The sequence below is a fragment of the Orcinus orca genome, chromosome 14 (assembly GCF_937001465.1).
Source record: "Orcinus orca chromosome 14, mOrcOrc1.1, whole genome shotgun sequence".
Taxonomy (NCBI): domain Eukaryota; kingdom Metazoa; phylum Chordata; class Mammalia; order Artiodactyla; family Delphinidae; genus Orcinus; species Orcinus orca.
The window spans coordinates 10,528,438-10,549,581 of record NC_064572.1 but is presented as its reverse complement, the minus strand read 5'-3'; the positions used below and the strand labels follow the sequence as shown (position 1 = coordinate 10,549,581).

Here is a 21,144-nt window from a genome sequence, read left to right as displayed (position 1 = left end):
CTTCCACTCTTCCTCTGTCTCCCTCAGGTACCCAAGTTCCAATCAAAACAGACACAACGAAATTCTCCTTCTCCAGCCAGAAAGCATGCAAAGCACTCATGCCAACGGAGACCCAAGAGGAGAGAGCAGGCTGCCACCCCCATCTTAGTTCCAGCCTCTGAGACATTTTGTTACAGTGGTTTGATGAGTTCAGTCATCTAAGGTGGCAACTTTCTTCAGACAAAATAATGACATGAGAGCACAGCTTGAAAAACTGTCCTGTTATTCTACAATCCTCAGCCGAAAGCTGTAGTGTTTTTAAACTAAATTTGGAACAAAAACACGCCTCCTATTTTATCCCCAAATAAATTTACATGGCTTTTTCATGTTTATTTTCCCAGATAAATGGACTACACTTTTCCCCGAGGAAAATACTTGAACTGCTTTTGCCAGTTAGAATAAGACCACATATCCAGAGGCTTAAAAAACGAAAAATACACAGTGTGCAGATAAGAATGAAAGAGAGTGCCTGTAGGGTTTTCAATAAGTCCCGCTTCCTTAGACCGTGCCTCACCAAGAGACACCATTGACTCACTTTCTCCCCTTAATTGCTCTCTATTAGTTTTCCTCCAACTCTGCTTTCTTTGGTTTCCTCTGCATTTCTTTCCCACGTTAGAGCTCTTTTTTGTTTAACTTGCCCTCCATTTCGAGACCTGCCTGGGCTTGGCTTTGCCGCGGTGCATTCACTCTGGTGAAAGAGCTGTTGCCCAGGGTAGGTTTGGGCACTGCTGGACGACACCGAATGTGTTTGGGCTGAGTTTTCCTGTCAAGCCCTGTGGCTTAGAGGAGTCCCAGCATGCCATTACGTCCCTAGATCTGCCTCTTCATGTACCTAGAACAGTTAGACCCTCTCTGTTACACATGAGAGAAATCCAAGTCCAACAGGCTTCACCGAAATGGGAATTTGGAGGCCAGGTAACGGAGACGTCTTGGGTAGATGGCTTTCTCTTTCTCTGTCACCCCTCCCGTTGCTCTGTTTTGACATCACTCTCAAGCAGTTCACCCTGACAGTCAAAAGATGTCTGCAGCAGCCCCACTTACGTCTTCTCTCACTCATGTCCACTGGGGATAAGATGCTTCTTTCCCATAAACCCCAATTTAAGTCTCACTCTGTATCTCCTTCGTTCTGATTGGACCACCTGGAACCCTGAGCCCGATTACCAAGGCACGTACTTGGCTGGCGTCTGTGTTCATACACAGAGCTGGACAGGTTCCCTCTGAGAATGCATGGGGGCAGCTCTTCAGTGGGAAATTTGGAGTTGGGTGGATGGATGCCGGGCGACAAACATCGGCAGATGACACCTGGGGCCCTCCTTCTGGTTAAATGACAATTGAATTAATGACTGTGCTTCTTTAAAGAGAATAACGATCAAATTTTATAAAAGCAGCTTTCCTTTATAAATGTCCCTGTCTGTCTCTTACATTTCTTGTATGTGAACGTTCCGATGGACAGGGTCTTGGCCCACCAGCACCGCATGCTAAGTTCTAAGTGCCTGACTCCCTGCTCTTTCCCCAAGGTAGTTTGACAGGGCATTGACGTTAAGAGTTCTAGGAAAGAATGGCCCATAGCCACGCACATCTCTTTCTTGTGCCTCAAGATAAAAAAATAATATACCCGTCTGCTATTATATGTCTAGACTATTACTTGAGAATATACATGTCCTCTGTTCTATTACTCTTTGAAATAAGTTAGTCCTTTCGAGGGGACTTTGTTCTGGAGTACCGTGGCCTTTCAGTGGCCCATTTGGTCATAGGAGATGTACGGTGCTTCCTGTTTGATGCTCGAGCACAAAACTCGAGTCACTTCACTTAGCAAAATTACAGCGTTGAAGCTGTTCCCGGGGCGGTTCTGGAAAAGCACTTACGGGGACGCCATCTGTTTAATTCATGCTCAGAAAAAATGGCTCAGTCCTCTGTAGAGTCAGATGATCTTCTGGATTTCAGCTGCTGTCTGACAGGCTTATGGTAGATATTCCAACAGCCTCACACTCCACCAGACTCAGAGATGTTGAAAGCCATGCCACCCATGCACGGGAGGCTAATTTCTTTGGATTTGTAGTAAGCCTTGGCTTCCATGGGAGCGCGTGTTGTAGTGACGGTTTGGGTATTTTCGAATTGGTTGTATGAAAGAAAACTTGTGCTAAAATAGGATGACAGCAAGCGAGGTGGTTGAATTTGAATATATTAATCCCTGCATTAACATACCTGTGTGCGTGTGTCATCTGTTACTTTTTTTTTTTAATTTTATTTTATTTTTGGCTGCATTGGGTCTTTGTTGCCATGTGCAGGCTTTCTCTAGTTGCGGCGAGCGGGGCCTACTCTTTGTTGCGGTGCATGGGCTCCTTATTGCAGTGGCTTGTCTTGTTGTGGAGCACGGGCTCTAGGCACGCAGGCTTCAGTAGTTGTGGCTCGTGGGCTCAGTAGTTGTGGCTCACGGGCTCTAGAGCGCAGGCTCAGTAGTTGTGGCGCAGGGGCTTAGTTGCTCCACGGCATGTGGGATCTTCCCGGACCTGGGCTCGAACCTGTGTCCCCTGCATTGGCAGGCGGATTCTTAACCACTGGGCCACCAGGGAAGCCCCATCTGTTTCTTTAATGCTGGAGGTAAAGGCACATCAGAGCAGCACACAGCTGATCGAGTGCAGTGACAGCGGGTCAGGAATTTGTAACGTGGAAGGGCCAGGGCACTCAACACCTTACACCTGCGTTCCAGTGCGCCTTTCTGTGGGAAGCAACGTCCTGGCAGTTCCTGGCCCTGAAGGAAGTGTTTTCCTGTCATAGTTATGGTGGCAGCAGCCATTGCTTACAAAAGATGTATTTTGCACTAAGCACTGTGCTAACTGTTAAATTACCCCTTTCATCCACCCGACAAAACAGAGGTAGGTGATATTCACTCCATTTGACAGAAAAGGAAACTAAGACTGATGAAGAAACAGGCCCAACCTCAGTACCTGAGTAAGTGAACAGGGGACACTTAAATCCCACCCCCTGCACTGTCCCCCCAGCAGGGGCTGCAGCCTCAGTTCCCTGGCGCCCAGTCAGGTGAAGTGGGCCCAGGGTTGAATGCTAGGGGTGTTGGGTGCTGAGTCCTTTGGAGGGTATTTGTCCTGCCCTCAGAGGGCTGCTGCTTCTTATCTTCAGGGTGCTTATGCCAGCTTGGGAGGCCTGGGTGAGCAGATTTTCCAGGTCTTTCCACAAGGAGCTAGAAATGCCCATGTATCTGTAAAAATCTATTTTGTTTAATGTTGTCGATTTTAATTTTTTTTGAAATGCCACAGGCCACAGATGGCATGTTTGTGGCTGGCCGCGGCCTGTGGGCTCCCTAAGCCCGGGCCCTCACCTGGTACTCTGAGACCAGGGTGGAGCAGCCCCCTTGCTAACACATGCGATCTCGGGGTGCCCTTATGCGGCCCCCCTGCTCCTCCAGGCCCCCTTCGCAGCCCCTGCCTCACCTCTCCTCCCCCTGAGGCCCGTGGAACCGACCTTCAGCCCTTCCTCTTCCTGGTGTCTGCCCTTCTTTGCCTAGAACGCCCTTCTCCACTCACATCTACCTTCTGGAGTTCTCTTCCTTCAAAGCACACATTACCATCTGCCTCTTTTATCTGTCTTTCCCTTGCCCCTACCCTGGCAATAAATCCATCCCTCCATGCTGTCATCAGAGGAGTGCTTACCACATTCTCCCAGATGCAGGACACTCCCAGCTCTTCTTCCAGACTGTTCTTTTCTAAAGAAAAGTGGTCATGGCTAGGGGGCCTTGATAGCCCTCACTTAGCCCTCTGTAGGTAGATGTTCAGTGAATAGTGCATTGAATCAAGTTAATCGTTGGAGATGACAAAGGCGGTCCGATCTGAGTTCTGGACAGCAGACGTGAGCCGGGCATTTAGGGATAGCAGGTAAGAGGCAGACAGGAGGGGCAGAGGCGGTCCGTGAGGGCACTCACGCTTTGTTCTACTTGCCACAGGAGTAATAGGACCTCTTTGCAGAGAGAAACAACCCAGTGAAGGTGGGATTATCAAAAGGACATCCACAGATAACGCTCTCACCTTGCGGCTGTTGGAGGGGAAGAGCCAGAAGCAATAGCAGTTTGCCTGCTCTACATATTTGAACACAGAATGTTATCTTCTCCTTTTAAAAATGGGAGGAAACCCCCGCAAAATGACTTTTTTAGCCCCTCACCGTAGAAATCAAGGTTGAGTCTTCAATTAGGTTCTCCAGTCCCGTGTTCCATTCAATGAGGAGGAAACAATTCTCTCTGTCCACATGGGAGGCAACTGTGATGGAAAAGCTGACATTGGGGTCCACACTTCCCTGACATCAGAGGGGTCGTGTCCTGTGGCGTGAACTTGAGCTTTCGCGTTGGACTGGCCCAGGTTCCCGTTCCTGCACGAAGAGTAACTTTCGGTTTGACGTTGAGCAGGTTTACTTAACCATCTTAAGCACCGGTTTTCTAATGCGTAGATGGAAATAATACTAGTAATAAGTTCAGTGGGCGGCTTTGAAAGCGAAATGTAATAGTATACGCGGCGCTTAGCACAGTACCCCTCATAGGGGGCACTGAGAAGATGTTAGCTATTGTTAAACTGTCTCCAAACAGAAGCAGTAGGACAGTGGCTGAAGTTCGCCCTGACTTTATACAGCAAAAGAGCAAAAGGCCAAGGGAAGCCTTTCCTCTAGCGCTTTTATGAGTCACTTTACGAGAATTTAAGGTGGTTCAGTACTTTGTATTCTCCTTGTCGGCCTGTTGTGTTAGAACATTTTGGCCTCTGTGGCAGTTTTACAGTAGGTAGTTTACTATTTTATTTCTGGCTTTTAATGCCATGACATTTAGAGTTCTCCTACTGTAGTAAACATAAACTTTGATTTTGAACTTGGAAGGATTCCTAGTTGGGGCAGTTTCTAAGCCCTTCGGCCATGGAAGATATTAGAAAAGCAGCCTTTTCCCTCTGAGGCGACTTCAGTGGCTAGGATTGCCCCTAACTAGCCATTAAACCACTGATTCTTACTATTGGCAAGAACGCCATTCCTCTTCGCCATTGTTAAGCCCAGTTGCCGTGTGACAGTTTTATATCCCTAACTCCCAAGTATGAATAGGGAATGGTTTGCAGTGTAACTTCCATGTCTCTTTGGGGATTCCTGGACGAAACCAGGAGAGGAAACGAATTTCCCTCCTTGGCCTCTCTGTCATTGTGGGAACCAATACATTTCTCATTGACTGCTGAAGAAATATAGGCAGTATTTTCCGGTTGTACAATAACTGTCCAGAAAGCAGGTACCTTTGGTAACACTATCTCATCTAGTTCTGCTTTCCTCAGAAACTAGAATAAGGGAATTACGGCTTGAGTTGCAGAATGTAGAATTGCTACTTAAAAAAATTTCGGAGGATAAATTCATTACCCAGGACACAGGACTGATTCAGCAGCTCAGAGCCTACGATGAGCTCATCTACCTAGAAAATCAAAGTTGAAGTAGGCCGTCTGCCTAGGAGGTTGAAGGTGAAGCTGCCTAGAAGTTGAAGTGCGTTTTGTGTCTGAAGGGTTCACTGCAGAGTGGACTTTTGTTATTTCCCCTGGAGGTCTTGCAATGAAAGCTTGATAGTTTCTGTTCTTTGTTCAGCAACGATTTACATGTCTGTCGTCTATAAATTCTTCCAAGTAACATAGAAGAGCTTTCTCTCGTAAAAGATATATAACCATGCTTTAGTGTTAGAAAACCTTTTCTAGTGTCATAAGCAATCTCATGAAGATGCACATAAAAATTTTTTTTAAATGCATATTGTCTGCTGTCCAGTGAAATCCTATGGAGAGACATAGTATTTATATTCATTTTGAGTATCTGTTCCTCATAAAATAGGTTTGGTAGGCTACTGAATGGAAAGACTCATTCCGGAGCAAGTTTAGTTTACAGGGTTTTTATTGGGGGATTTTTGTACCTCAATTGTTTCTATTTAAAAAGTAGAGTAGATTACATGGGTAATCATCTACTTATTTGTCTGGATTCACTTATTTTGGGCTTCTATTTGTTTATGAATCGTTATAGCACATATCGAAACAGATATTGTTATGGTTATACATTAGGCTTATTTTTGAAAGCTACTCTAACCTCTAAACCCATTAGGTACTATATTCCAGAGGTGGACTGAGGTGTACTTAATCTTTATGGCCTTCTCAGAGTTCTGACATTTTTGTTGACATTATTATTAGTAGCCTCTCTGACCCTGGTCTCAGTAAAGCCTCTGTTACTTACTGGGATCAGCTCTCAGGAAAGCCCTTTAAAGCCACTGTGCTTACGTGTGTACCTGGATCTCAAAGAAGGTAAGCAGGCAGAAAATTGTAAAAAATAATCACCTCTCTTAGACCTTCTTCTTAACGTTAGTCAGAAGAAGTAGTGATTCCTGGTTTGCATTAGTTCAGCCAGAACGTGGGGCATGGATGTTAGTCAGTTAGGTGTGCAAAATATAAAATGTTGTGAATTCTCCCAATATCAGATATGCCCAGTTCTGTGTACCGTTCAAGCATGAGTTGAAAACGTCAACTCCAATGATAAATATTTGAGAATATGTATGTAACTGTCTCACTCTGTTGATTTGCATGATAGAGTTGTGTGTTACTGAGTTAATTAAAAAACTTCCGGGGATTCTTGGTGCCTTTGATCACCCACATAGAGGTGGAAGTATCTGGAAAAAAGCAGGTGACCATGCAGGGATGTGCCTCTGCAGAGTTCCTGCTGTCTATATGCCTGTGTCCTCTCCCTTGTTTTCCAGTTGTTACTATCAGATCCTTTCACTGTAGTCCTGCTTTGTTTTCTTAGACACACTAGAGAGATTAAACTTTCATCCAGGCACAGAGTCATAAGGATGGAGAGTTTATGAGGTTGACTCTAGAAAGACTTCTGTTCTCCGAGGCACGTTCTCTGAATCCCTGGGAAGAGGCCTGCCGCATGGTGGGATTCTGTCCCTGTGGTCACAGCCCTGGCTGCCACATGATGGCAGTCAGATCCCGTGCTGGAGGCCCTCACAAGCTCCCAGGCTGGTGTTCCCTTTTTCTCAAAGGCACAGACGAATCTTGCTGTCCTATAAAAGAAGAATTGCTTGCAGGCTTTAAAACAAGAATCCCTGTTCAAATTCTAAATAACAGGTTATAGTTTCCAAAACAGTGCTGCTTTATTTAAATATCCCACATATTGAACACATGGCTGGACTTTCATCTCTAGGCTTGCTCCTCTGGGTGGCTTGTTTCCATGGCCCCCGAGTAAGCCTGGGAAACCAGGAAGGACAGGCAGAAAAAGAGAGGCCCTCTTCCTCGGGAGGGTGGATTGTAAGTTTTGAGATCGGGGAAGATGAAGAATTTCAAGGATTTCTTTCCACATCAATGGGAAAACGCAGCAGCACATGCATTTCAGTTATTTGTTGCTTACAAAAGCTTAGATGAGTGAAGACCTGGGGAGAGCAGTGTAGCACAATGGGGTCACTGTGACTTTGAGACCCAGCTCTGTCCATAAGAAAGTGCACCATTCTGGCCCCTGGTCCATCTTTATTTCCTTCTAGTGGCTGCTCTTTTTGTAGTTTCCACCATTAATCACTATTTCTGCTGTTGCTCTGGATTCGATCTCATTTAAATAAATTTATCTCTGCTCTAGCTCTGAACCAAACTAGTTGTCCAGAGATAAACCAGAGAGCAAGAAAACCAAGGCCAGATGTGCAACTGCTGCTCTGTTGTAGTCAGAGTGTGATTACTACAGGGTTGGAATATTTCCATTTCCATCGCTATTTTAGAGGAAGAAATGTCTCTTGAAACTTAGCACTTTCACATTGTATTTATTAATATGGGGGGAAATCTCCAGCCTTAAGTTAGTGAAACAGAGACTATTTTTTGAGATTTTTTTTTTAATTGAAGTATGGTTGATTTACAAGGTTGTGCTCATTTCAGGTGGACAGCAAAGTGATTCAGTTATACATATATATCTTTTCCAGATTCTTTTCCCATATAGGTTATTATAAAATATTGAGTAGAGTTCCCTGTGCTATGTGGTAGGTCCTTGTTGCTTATCTGTGGTGTTTTTTTTTTTGTGGCATGCGGGCCTCTCACTGTTGTGGCCTCTCCCATTGCGCAGCACAGGCTCCGGACGCGCAGGCTCAGCGGCCATGGCTCACGGGCCCAGCCGCTCCGCGGCATGTGGGATCTTCCCGGACCGGGGCATGAACCCACGTCCCCTGCATCGGCAGGCGGACTCTCAACCACTGCGCCACCAGGGAAGCCCTGCTTATCTGTTTTATATACAGTAGTGTGTATCTGTTACTCCCAAACTCCTAATGTATCCCTCCCCCCAACAGAGACTTTCTGGATGATCCTTGAGCTCACAGCCCATAGAATAACTACTATTCTCTCAGGAGAATAAGTAGCAGATAGTCTGAGAGAGATACAAGAAAAGGAAAATGGGCGGGAATTCTTAGAGGGTAGGTATAGGAAGAGCTCTGTCCACTGAGTAATTTTTGTGACATCATAGCCTCTTTGGTTCCTGAGTGGACAAGCTGGCGCCCGTGGATTACAACTTCAACATTAGGACCCCAGAAAACTATGCCACACGAAGAAGATAAATCTCTTTATCCTCTGGAAGGAGCGTTACACGTCTCCTCCTGGCCAAATAGGAAGCCCATATACACATGACAAGACAGGTTTTCTGGTGAGGACATACCAGTCATAAAGCTCAGAAAAGAATCTTTCTGGGACTTCTCTGGTGGCACAGTGGTTGAGAGTCCACCTGCCGATGCAGGGGACGCGGGTTCGTGCCCCGGTCCGGGAAGATCCCACATGCCGCGGAGCGGCTGGGCCCGTGAGCCATGGCCGCTGGGCCTGCGCGTCCGGAGCCTGTGCTCCGCAGCGGGAGAGGCCACAACAGTGAGAGACCCACGTACCGCAAAAACCAAACCAAAACAAAACAAAAACAAACATGCAAAAAATTCATCTGTATTGACACTTCCTTTTGGACCATTTTTCCTGCCAGGAGGCCCTGGCAGGAGGAAGGTTGCTCTGAAATAACTTTGCTACACCTTCCACAGTAGTCTGTTCTTAGTTTATTTCAGTTGGCAATAGAGGGCGCTGTACACTGTCTAGATTTTCTCCCATTTCCATACTGCTCCTGCCTATTTATAGTCACCACCTGCATTACCTACAGTGAAGTCAGATCAGTCTTTTGGTTTTAGTGAAGTTCTGGCATTTGCTGAGTTTTAGGTTTCTCTAAATTTGTATTAACAAGATGTTTTCGATCCTATTGTATTTAGCTATGAAATGACAGAATTACAGTCCTCAGAGGTTTCTGTACAAAGTACAAAAGCTTGAATGAACACTGTCTTTATAAATCTAACTTTTTTTCTCTCTTAGTGACACACATTACACCACTAGTATGGTCAGGAAGCAAAAGCACTCTTTATGGAACAACCATACAAATAATGGAAGGATAGGATTTTTAAGTTTTCAAAATCCATGTGCTTATCCCACCTGACTCATTTCTCAAACCCTGGTGTTAATGTACGATGTTTCCTAAGTGGTTCTTTACTTAGAAACCATTATTGAACGGTTATTGAAGGAGGCCTTTATTGAATGTATCATCAAATAGCCATAAATCATGTCTCAAAAATGTAGAGAAATCTGTGTGTTTGTGAGCACGTATGTGAGAATAGTGGACGTATTTTAAACACTGTTCCTGTAGAATAAGCATTTGTATATTTGTGAATACAGTAGAAGGGAGTTGGGAAAAAGAAGGGTCTAAAAACTTGTTAGAAACTTTGTAATGAAACGTGAGATTAGAAATCAGAAGGCATTGCTACTCAGCCTTAAGAAAAAGAACAAAATAATGCCGTTTGCAGCAACATGGATGGACCTAGAGATTATCATACTAAGTGAAGTAAGTCAAAGACAGAGAAAGACAAATACCATATGATATCACTTATATGTGGAATCTAAAATATGACACAAGTGAACCTATGTATGAAACAGAAACAGACTCACAGACACAGAGAACAGACTTGTGGTTGCCAAGGGGGAGAGGGGGTGGGGGAGGGATGGAGTGGGAGTTTGGGATTAGCAGATGCAAACTACTATATATAAAACAGATAAACAGCAAGGTCCTACTATATAGCACAGGGTTCTATATTCAAAATCCTGTAATAAACTGTACTGGAAAAGAATGTGAAAAAGAATATGTTTATCATGTATAACTGAATCACTTTGCTGTACATCAGGAACTAACACAACACTGTGAATCAACTATACTTCAATAAAAAAATAAATAAAAGAAGGAAGGTGATGACATTAGTGCAACGTCTGCATTCTTGAGGTGGCTTGCCCAGCAACACAACTAAGGAGCCCGCGTGCTGCAACTAAGACCTGGAGCAACTAACTAAATAAATAAATATTAAAAGAAAAAAGAAAAATGCTTGAAACAATAATAAGATGTGCTATTTCAGAAACAGGAAGTCCAAAGGCTTGATCAGTGCAGGGTTGATTGGTCATCAAGAAACTAGTTTCCTTCTGTCTTTCAGCTCTGCTGTCCTCGGGCTTGTCCCTCACGATGGCAGTATCGCTGCTGCAGCTCCAAGGGTTTTTGATAAACATAGCGTATAAAGGTCAGGAGAGAGATGGTCTCTTACTTTTGTTACCTTTTAAGAAGTAGAACCCTCCTACACTGTTGGTGGGAATGTAAATTGGTACAGCCATTATGGAAAAACAGTATGGAAGTTCCTTAAAAAACTAAAAATAGAGCTACCCTATGATCTAGCAATCCCACTCTTGGGCATATATGCAGAGAAAACCATAATCCGAAAGGGTGCATGCACCCCAGTGTTCATTGCAGCTCTATTTACAATAGTCAGGACATGGAAGCAGCCTGGATGTCCATTAACAGATGAATGGATAAAGAAGATTTGGTACATATATACAATGGAATATTACTCAGCTATAGAAAAGAAGGAAATAATGCCATTTGCAGCAGCGTGGATGGACCTAGAGATTATCATACTAAGTGAAGTGAGTCAGACAGAGAAAGACAAATATCATATGACATCACTTATATGTGGAATCTAAAAATGATACAAATGAACTTATTTACAAAACAGAAACAGACCCACAGACTTAGAAAACAGACTTATGTTTACCAAAGGGGAAAGATGGGGGGAGGGATAAATTAGAAATTTGGGAGTAACATATACATACTACTATATATGAAATAGATAATCAGCAAGGACCTACTGTAGAGCACAGGGAACTCTACTCAGTATTTTGCAGTAACCTATATGGGAAAAGAATCTGAAAAAGAATATATACATATACATATATGTCTATAATATAACTGAATCACGTTGCTGTACACCTGAAACTAACATAACATTGTAAATCAACTCTACTTCAATAAAAAATAAATTAATTAAAAAAATTTTTAAAGGTAAAAACACTGAAAAAAAAAGAAGAAACAGAAAGACTTGCTCGCGAGCATCCTTATCCACAGCTGCCTCCCCTTTGCTCTGCGGCAGCCTCTTAGAACAGCATTACGCTCCTGTGCCAGGGCTGGCCGGGGTGGTTGGAGTTCCCATGATGGGTGTGGGATGACCAGGATTTACCCCAGAGGCCAGGGAGGGACCTCATCTCTACTGAAGCACACCGTCTTGGATGATTGAATAAAACTGGAGTTCCGCGTCGAATGTGTGCAAGATGATGGCCCTTCTGCCTGAAGGTGGCATGGCACACGTAATTTTTGACTTTGAACGGCTCACGCCAGGTGGCAGAGGCTTACCCGTGACCTGCGTTAAGGATCCCTGTTGCCCTCGTGTTTGCATGTAATAAGTAGATGACTTCTGGTACTTCCAGGTAACCGAAGCATTTGTTTTGCCCATCCTCAGAGACATACAGAGCAGCTCGTCCAGTACCACAACTTCCGAGAGTCAAGATCCTTCTTCAGGGGACCCTGTGGTCAGTGCCTTGCAACAACAGCTGTTGCTGATGGTGGCTCGGAGGACCCAGTCAGAAACCCCACGGGTACGTCCCAGCATTACCATTTGTGAATGTTCCAGAAGCAGGGATCCTGAAACCCGTCTCCAGGTTGGATTCCCTAATAGAATTAGCCCAGTCTTGTCCTGAATTTTACGTCAGCTGGGTTGTGGCTATATCACTTTGTGGTAGTCTACTGAACAAATGTGAAAAGAAACATCTTAGATAACAGGTACCCTTCCGTTCATGCTAACGGGATTATTACTGTCTTAATTGCTCTTCCAAAAGCATTAGAAATTCATTTACATTGATCTTTGGTTGCCGGGAGGCACAAATCCCATGAGAGCTCACTTGGTTAGGATGGCATTTTTTCCCCCCATGGTTTGGAAAATATCTGGATTTTTGTTAATTTATTATAGCTTTATATTTTAAGCATGCAGAGATTTTTTAAAGAGAATCTTGGCTTGAAGAGAGACTTTATTCTTGGAGCAAATGACATGATCATCAAGGGGCTTAAAAGATGAAGCCTTGCACTGTTTTACTAAGAGATAACTTACTGATGTCCGTTCACTTATTCACTACACCTTTAATGAGACTCTGTGGGACACAGAGCAAAGAATTCAAAGAAAAGATAACATGGGAGCAAAGACATACAACCAGTTATGAATTTAGAGCTCCAGATTCCATCAGGGCTTTCGGAGAATGAGGATGGAGAAGGCTCCTTAGGAGAAGAGACATTGGGCTAGACCTTGAAGGAAGATGGATTTCAGTAAGTATAGATTGAAGGAAGAGGGTGATAGATGGGATACTGTCAAGTTAGTGTGAAGTTTCTTTATTGCTGTGTTTACCTTCCTCCTGACAATGTTTTGATTTCTTCTAGAGAATCTCTCACCTATAAAAAGAAATAATAGTTTTATATACGTTTTCATGAGTGCTTAACCAAATTTTTCCAAAAGATGCTTGATAGGAATCTTTACACTATTTTTCAGATGTGCAGAAAAAATGTTGGGCTATCTTCTAACTGACCACATGTTTTTCTGGAGTCTTTATTCTTGCTGACTGGGTACGAGTTGGGAGGGCTGCATAGGGAGGACTTGAAAAAGCCAGTGAAGGGTAATCGGTGCTCTCAGGCTTGAAGGAGATTCGGTAGGAATAAGCATTCAGTTAACTCAAAGGGTCAGTCTTCAGGGCTGTCTTCCCTTTCGTGTACTGGGTCTCTCCTACCCTTCCTCCCTTCGAGGACATCTGGGTGCAGGAGGAAGCTTTCCAACACCCCGGGAGGCGAGTGGAGGTGAGAGGGAGCCTCTGATGGCTGAGCAGGGCTGGTCCAGCAGATGCCTGGTCCCTGGGCATGCTGGGTGGTCCTGCCCAGTTAGGGTGCAGCGCTGGGGTCTCCCACCCTGCCTTTAGCCTCCAGCTCTGGGGACCCTGCATTCTGCGGCCTCCCCCTCTCCCTCAGTATCTTTCGGTTCACCAGTCTTTTCTATGTCTGCGTGTGCTCCCCTGGGCTCAGACCCCAGCTGCGCCCTCTGCACTCCGTGCCCTGTGTCCAGCCCCACCATGGCGGCCAGTACTAGTTCCCACCACAAGCCTTAGTGCAGGGGCGGCCCTGCAGAATGTGGGTTTTCTCTGAGAAACTTGCCTTCTCCTGAGACAGGCCTGGGTAAGCTTCAGCTCCCTACCACCCTTCCCCGTCTCCAGAACATCAGTACTGAACCCACAAGGAGGGGAAGGTTATATAAAAATATTCAGATAGTTTGGGAAGATGCAAATGTCTCAGATCCTGTGGGTGGCAGAATCCTAGGGAAACTAGGAATTTCCGATTGTCAGAGATGCAAATCCATTGACTTAGCGTCTGAAAAACATCCCAGGTAGAACAGAAACTCAGAGATAAGTAAATATTGCATGGATAAAACAGAAAGAGTTACACTACTCCTTATTTTACATTTAAAATTCCGTTAAGTGGCATGATTATGTAAATGAGTATATAAAAAAACTAAATTTATGTATGTATTGTTTCACCTTTAACACTTAACCAAATTCATTGATGAACTTCAACTTTTTAAACTTTCTTAATTTTAAGTAGAATTTATAAACAATTTAAGTTTTACTCTAGGTAGGTATAGAGGAGGGAAAATGAAGATTGCTATCCGGGCTCCTATATAGACCCTAAATATTTACAAAGGTCTCATATCGAAAAGAATTCTTTAGTTCTACTATTTAGTTTTCCAAGTTTAATTGATGTCACCAGGGAATTCAGTTAGGTTTTGGCCACGAAATAAAAATTACGTTGGTTTCCTGGTCATGATCCCACACACATTTGGTAAAGATTTACTGTACCTTCAGCCCTGTGCTGAGGGCGAGGTAAACAGTGGGAAAGAGCCTCAGCCTCTGCCTTCAGGCAGTCTGTAATAACTGGTCAACCAGTTCAGTTCTGTAGGATGCAGCCTGCGATAAGGACAGGCTCAGGTGCTGTGGGACGCACAGGAGGCCCCAGGCAGGACGCAGGGGATCAGGAAGGCTTCCCCGGTGAGGAGAGATCTCAGCCGAAACGCGGAGGATGAGTTGAAGGTGGCAGAGAAATAACCTGGGTGTGGCCTGCAGGTGAGCTCACTGCCTGGAGAGTGGAGGCACAGGGATAGCCACAGCAGGAGGAGCTGATTCTTAGATAGTCCAGCGAAACCCAGCCCTATTCCTTAGGGCTCTGCAGACTTCCCGTCCCCCCTCCTCCCTCCCTCCCCCCCTCCCTTCTTCACGGCTGCTTGAGTGCAGCAGGTGTCACCTGGGACACCCTCACCACTACTTCAGTTTTGTAGGTAAGTCCATTTGTGTCGTATTTTAGATTCCACATAGAAGTGATCTCATATGGTATTTGTCTTTCTCCTTCTGACTTACTTCGCTTAGTATGATCATCTCTAGGTCCATCCATGTTGCTGCAAGGGTACCATTATTTTGAACAGTAGATCTTTTCAGGTAGCTTGGGGGAGGGGCATGGACCTTTACATTCTTTTTAAAAAATTTTTTTATTTTTAAAGATTTTTTTTTTTGATGCAGACCACTTTTTTTTTTTTAAATCTTTATTGAATTTGTTACAATATTGCTTCTGTTTTCTGTTTTGGTGTTTTTGGCACATGCACGTGGAATCTTAGCTCCCCGACCAGGGATCGACCCCGCGCCCCCTGCACTGGGAGGCGAAGTCTTAACCACTGAATTGCCAGGGAAGTCCCCTTTACATTCTTAAATGTTTTAATTCTACCAAAGATTATTTCTGAAATGTACTGTATACTTCTGTACCTTCTTAAACTGCTGATCATTATTTAAGCTGTTCTTGATAATTCAGGTTCACGAAACGGACCTTGGTATTGTGCTGTCAGTACAGATCCATATGGGGGGTGGTGAGCAAATGCAGTTATCTTGTTTCTTAAAAAGGACTTGTGTTCAATTTACACCCCATCCCCCTACTTTTACTAATCTCTTTCTTCTGATCGTAGAATAAAACTTGCAGGCCTGACTTGCAGGCAGCGTGATGTGACTGTTCTTGGGTGAGGCTTAATTAATGAATCAGAGACAGACCCGGCCTCTTGGTTAGTGTGTCTGTGTGTTTACCTAAGTCATAGGTATGGAACCCCCCTTAGTCGCCACTGTGGGTCCTCACCCCTGCCAGCTCCTTCATCACTGATGGTTGCCAGGAGCTCTGCGTTAGACCCCTTTATTCCTTTCTGGGGGTAATCACCTTGTTCGCTCCCATGGCTCACTTCTCTCTCTCTTTCTGGGTATATAGATGCAGATATAGACATGTTTATACTTGTATGTATGTGTGTGTCACCGTGTTACACAGGCTGGTTGGCTTGTCTACTCCCCAGGAGTTCCTAAACCCCTTTAAGGTAGAAACTCTGTCTTGTTATTCTTTGAATTTTCAGCTTATATTACATATCATATCTGGCTTATATAACCTGCATAATAAATATTTGTTGGATGAGTGAATAAATGAATGATTAAAACGATGAGAAAATTTTGAATTTGAGAGACTTACCTGGTGGTCCAGTGGTTAAGACTCTGCGCTTCCACTGTAGGGGGTTCGGGTTTGATCCCTGGTCAGGGAACTAAGATCCTGCATGCCACGCAGTGCAGGGGGAAAAGAAAATTTGAATTTGAAATTTATACCAGAAAACAGGCTAAGTATAATTGCTGTGATTCACTGAAACATCGAGCCCTGTGCTTCCTTGCTATTTAAAGCAAATAATGAAATTCGATGAACCTCATTTTCTGATAAAGGAAGTTGTTATGGGCTGATTTGGGCTCCCTCAAAATTCATATGCTGCCATCATAACCCCCATGACCTCAGAATGTGACTGTATTTGGAATAGGACCTTTAAAGAGGTGATTAAGTTAAAATGAGGTCATTAGGGTAGAACCTAATCCAGTATGGCTGGTGTCCTTTGAAGAAGCGGAGATCAGGACACAGATACACATAGAGGGAAACCATGTGAAGACACAGGGAGAAGACGGCCGTCTGCCAGCCAAGGAGAGAGGCCTCGGAAGAAACCACTCCTGCCAACACCTTGATCTTGGGCTTTCGGCCTCCAGAATAATAACACCTACGTGGAAGAGTTACTGTGAGGCTTTTAGGATTAAAGATGGCAAAATTATGCCTTTAATAATCAGTGTCAATTATTAATATCATCAAAATTTTTATTAGGTGTACGGAACTCTTGAATGTTTCAGGGAGCTTGGGGGATATACAGTTCTCCTGTCTAAGCCGCCCCATCTGTGGTACTTTGTTGTAGCAACCCTAGTAAACTAACACAGAAATCAAACCATTTTTTCTTGGCATTAGATTCTGAGATGTTTCTTAAACAAGGATTTCCATTTAAACAGCAATAAATAGCACAATAGGCCAGAATCTTTAATAAGTTTTGCAGAAAATGTAGGCGTAGTCTTCCCGTGATTTTTTTATACCAACCTTCCCTAAAACTGCTCTCGCTAAAGGAGAGTATTTTTCTTACTATTCAAAAGAATGCTGTCACCTTCACTGTTGCTTATCCTTGACCTGTTTACACATCATACCTGAATTCCCACATCACAGAATGGTGAACCATGCTCAGCTTGTACACGTATTTCTTACTTGCTCTCTTTATCCACGGAGCATAAGGGAAAAGGATCTCTTTTGGGGGGAAGGTTTACTCTAAACCACAAATTCATTGTCATTAAAAGAAGATGCCGTTCTTGCTGACATGACAGCAGGCAGTTTCCACGAAGCTCTCTTTTCTGTTGGAGTCGCATTCCAGACACAAACAGCACTTAAAATCTCAACTTTCCTGTAATAACACAGCCCAGTCCATCCGTATATTGCTAACCTGTATATTGCCTTCACGATGGATCGACTTTCCCTTGAAATGCCTTTTGCGTTTATAGTCTGAATAACTCTGTGCTCTATAGCTGAGTCAGGGAATTAGCATCTGGGAACAGAGAGATGGTAAAGTCAGCCTCCTTGGAGGGTACCACGTGGTCTCCAATGAAGCAGGTGTGCTGCCCTCATGCATGCCAGGCATTTTGACATCAGCGACTTTCACTGAATTAAGGAAAAATTATGTAGTCTGCCCAAGTATAGCCTTCTACTTTGCAAGTCAGAGAGAGGTGTGTGAGACCTTTACAAGTCAGCATCCCCTCCATGGCTGCTCTTCTGTGCTGTCTTCCTCCCTTTTCTTATTTTGGTCCTTCTTATCAGTCTCCTGTGTTTTATGTTAGTCAGCCTACAGGAAAGTAGAGCCTACCGAAAATCTTTCTGGGAAGAATGGAGGGCAAAAGCAAACAAATAAAAATACGAACTAGAATAATCCACCAATTCTACTTTTAGATGTTTATCCCAAAGAGCCTACAGCAGGGACTTGAACAGATATTTGCACGTGCGTGTTCACAGCAGCATCATTCACGATTGTGAACAGCGAATATTCCACCAAGGGGGTAGGGGAAGCAACCTCAGCGTCTGTCAGCAGATGAATGAATAAACAATATGCGGTCTATCCATACACCGGAATTGTATTCAGCTTTAAAAAGGAAGGAAATTCTGAGACTTGCTACGTGGATGAATCTTGAGGTCACTATGCTAAATGAAGTAAGCCAGTCAGAAAAGGACAAATACTGTATAATTCCACTTACAGGAGGTCCCTTGAGGAATCAGATTCCTGGAGACAGAAAATAAAAGGAGGTTGTCAGGCTGGGGGAGGAGAGAGTGGGGGTGTCAGTGTTCGATGTGGACAGTTTCGGTTTTGCAAGATGAAAAAGTTCTTGAGATCTCTTGCAATATGATTATTGCAATATGATTATTGTCACTACTGAAATGTATACTTACAAAATGGTCAAGATGGTGCATTTTACATTATATATTTTTTTAACCACAATTATCAAAAAAAAAAAGAGAAATAGAAGATGTACAGGGGGCTGGGGCTCATGAAGTATTTGTTCAGCAAATGAATGAAGACTAATAGTTTTCAAAACTGAGTTCCTCTCCATTGGATTAGAGCCAATCAGAGATGAATTTGGGGTGAAAATGTTTTCAATCTGCGATTAAATTCCCCCATTTGTTTCTGTTTTATTGGCTTATACATTTTCTATAAATATTTTATTTTTTCTTGTACTGAGCTTCACCGAGGACCTACATATCGTCAGTGAAAATATTTTTACTTATAGTAAAATTTAAATATTTATCTCAGCATTACATTAAATAACATACCTTTCAAAAATTAAGTCATTTAAGGTCTTTTGCTGAATTCTGATCTTTCGTAAGAATTATTTTCATGGCAGTTTCTTGGCCTGACAGCAGTATTTTGATATGTGTAGCATAATTTTAATGTTACATTATAATGAAATTGAAGTGAGTTGGCAAAAAAGACCTTTTCTCCAACAAGGATCTACTGAATAGCACAGGGAACTATACTCAATATTTTGTAATAACCTATAAGGGAAAAGAATCTGAAAAAGAATATATATATATATATAACTGAATCACTTTGCTGTACACCTGAAACTAACACAACACTGTAAATCAAGTGTACTGCAGTACAAAAAAAGAACTGAAAAAAAAGACCTTTTCTGTTGATTATCATCCTTTTCTTAGGGCACCCATTTTTTATGAACTGTGTTGGTTTCCATTTCAGAATTTGAACATCTGCTTTTAGTACTTTTAAATCAGGAGGTTTATTTATGACAATAACATGTCAATGTGAGACCCTCTCTCTGTTTTTTCTTTCGGCCTCTAAAAGCATCTGAGTCAGGATCTAGAAGACTCTTCCTGTTCTTCCACACAAGGAAAATTTAACCGAGAGCAGTTTTACAAGTTTATCATCTTCCCTGGCAAGTGGATTAAGGTCTGGTATGATCGCCTTACCTTGCTGGCGTTACTTGATCGGTAAGCTGCCGGGCACGCACGCGTACGGGTGAAAGACGAGGGGGCGTGTGGCGGCTTGCGCTCACGTGCTGATAGCAAGGAATTTGGCTGCAGGCTGAGGTTCTCTGGGGGCATTTTCAAGGTGTCCACCCTTTGTGCTGCACACCCAGAGTCAAAGCAGTGAGATCTTGACAACTGAAGAAATTGTCATTGAGCAATTACAATGGGAGCTAGGAGAAGTGGGTAAAATGGTTTAGCCTTAAGGTTAGCTTTGGGGTCCATATTATGCCTTGGTCTGCTCACGGCCTGCCAATTTTTGTAGGAGGACCTGCGGCTCCTGTACGCAGGACAGGGCCTGGGTGCCTGGCTGTGGTGTGGGGAGGAGAGGTGGCTGGGGTGGTGATGTCTGGCCCTTTCCTTTCATGACTTGGGTTCTTCTTCTCTCTATCCTGTAATTTCAGGATATCCTGATCTTTCCTTTAAACCCCGTTACTCTTCCCCACCACTGCTCCTCAAGATGTAACGCTGTGGGAGCTGAGGGTACTGGGTGGGGAGGTGGAAGCAGAGGCTGGGGGGTCAGGTTGGCTAAGGCGAGATGGAGTTGGGGCCAGGTAGGGGACTTATCCCCACCTCAAAGATACACAGAGGACCACACTGTGGCCTTCAAAGGCTGTGGGTTTGGGAATGTGTGATGCCGTTACTAACGGTGTCATCAGCAAATGCTGAGTTTCACCGTTAAATGCCAGCCAGTGCATTCTCTACGTCTGCACCTTTATTCCCGTCCTGCCCCAGGTTCTTCAGAACCATCTTTGTTTTTTGTTTTTTTTTTAGCTTCCATATATATGTGTTAGCATACGGTATTTGTTTTTTCTCTTTCTGACTTACTTCACTCTGTATGACGGACTCTAGGTCCATCTACCTCACTACAAATAACTCGATTTTGTTTCTTTTTATGGCTGAGTAATATTCCATTGTATATATGTGCCACATCTTCTTTATCCATGGACACTTAGGTTGCTTCCATGTCCTGGCTATACTCCAATAAGGATGTTAAAAAAAAAAAAAAAAAAAGCCAGCCAGCGGGGCAGTGGGAGGACTGGCTGTCTGCTTTGCTGTAGTTGGTCCCCCAGGGACTACTTGTTATAGTAACGTCTTAAATGGTATGATCACATACTGAAAAACTATAGTCATGCACAATTACAACAGTAAATTTCAGGACCTACGAGTCAGGGAATGGAGTTATAATGGTTTTTCTAACAACACTGTGTTACCCAAGGGGCACACACTTAAGACAAAGACTTCGTGCTTAACTAAAATAATTCAGGATAATACAGTCTGTTAAATGAGGCAGTTTTTTGGAAATACTCATTTAAAAAGAAATTACTGGGCTTCCCTGGTGGCGCAGTGGTTAAGAATCCACCTGCCAATGCAGGGGACACGGGTTCCAGACCTGGTCCAGGAGGATCCCACATGCCGCGGAGCAACGAAGCCCGTGTGCCACAACTACTGAGCCTGCACTCTAGAACTCGTGAGCCACAGCTACTGAGCCTGTGAGCCACAACTACTGAAGCCCACACACCTAGAGCCCGAGCTCCACAACAAGAGAAGCCACCGCAATGAGAAGCCCGTGCACCACAATGAAGAGTATCCCCCTCTCGCCGCAACTAGAGAAAGCCCGCGCGCAGCAACGAAGACCCAACACAGCCAAAAATAAATAAATAAATTAATTAAAAAAAAACAGGG

At 43.8% G+C, this 21,144-nt stretch overlaps 1 protein-coding gene across 7 annotated transcripts in view; it reads left to right on the top strand.

Annotated features, from left to right (window-relative positions):
- The window catches only part of PCNX2 (pecanex 2), a 274,063-nt gene that overhangs the window by 40,753 nt on the left and 212,166 nt on the right, over positions 1-21,144 (top strand). For all 7 annotated transcript variants that reach the window (XR_007471226.1, XM_033408945.2, XM_049696787.1 and 4 more), the window contains 2 exons: positions 11,927-12,062; positions 19,277-19,422. Coding sequence is in view for 6 of the 7 variants with exons in the window: in XM_033408945.2 (XP_033264836.1) it covers positions 11,927-12,062; positions 19,277-19,422 (282 nt within the window). In the remaining variant the exon portion in view is untranslated. The remainder of the gene's footprint in view (positions 1-11,926; positions 12,063-19,276; positions 19,423-21,144) is intronic.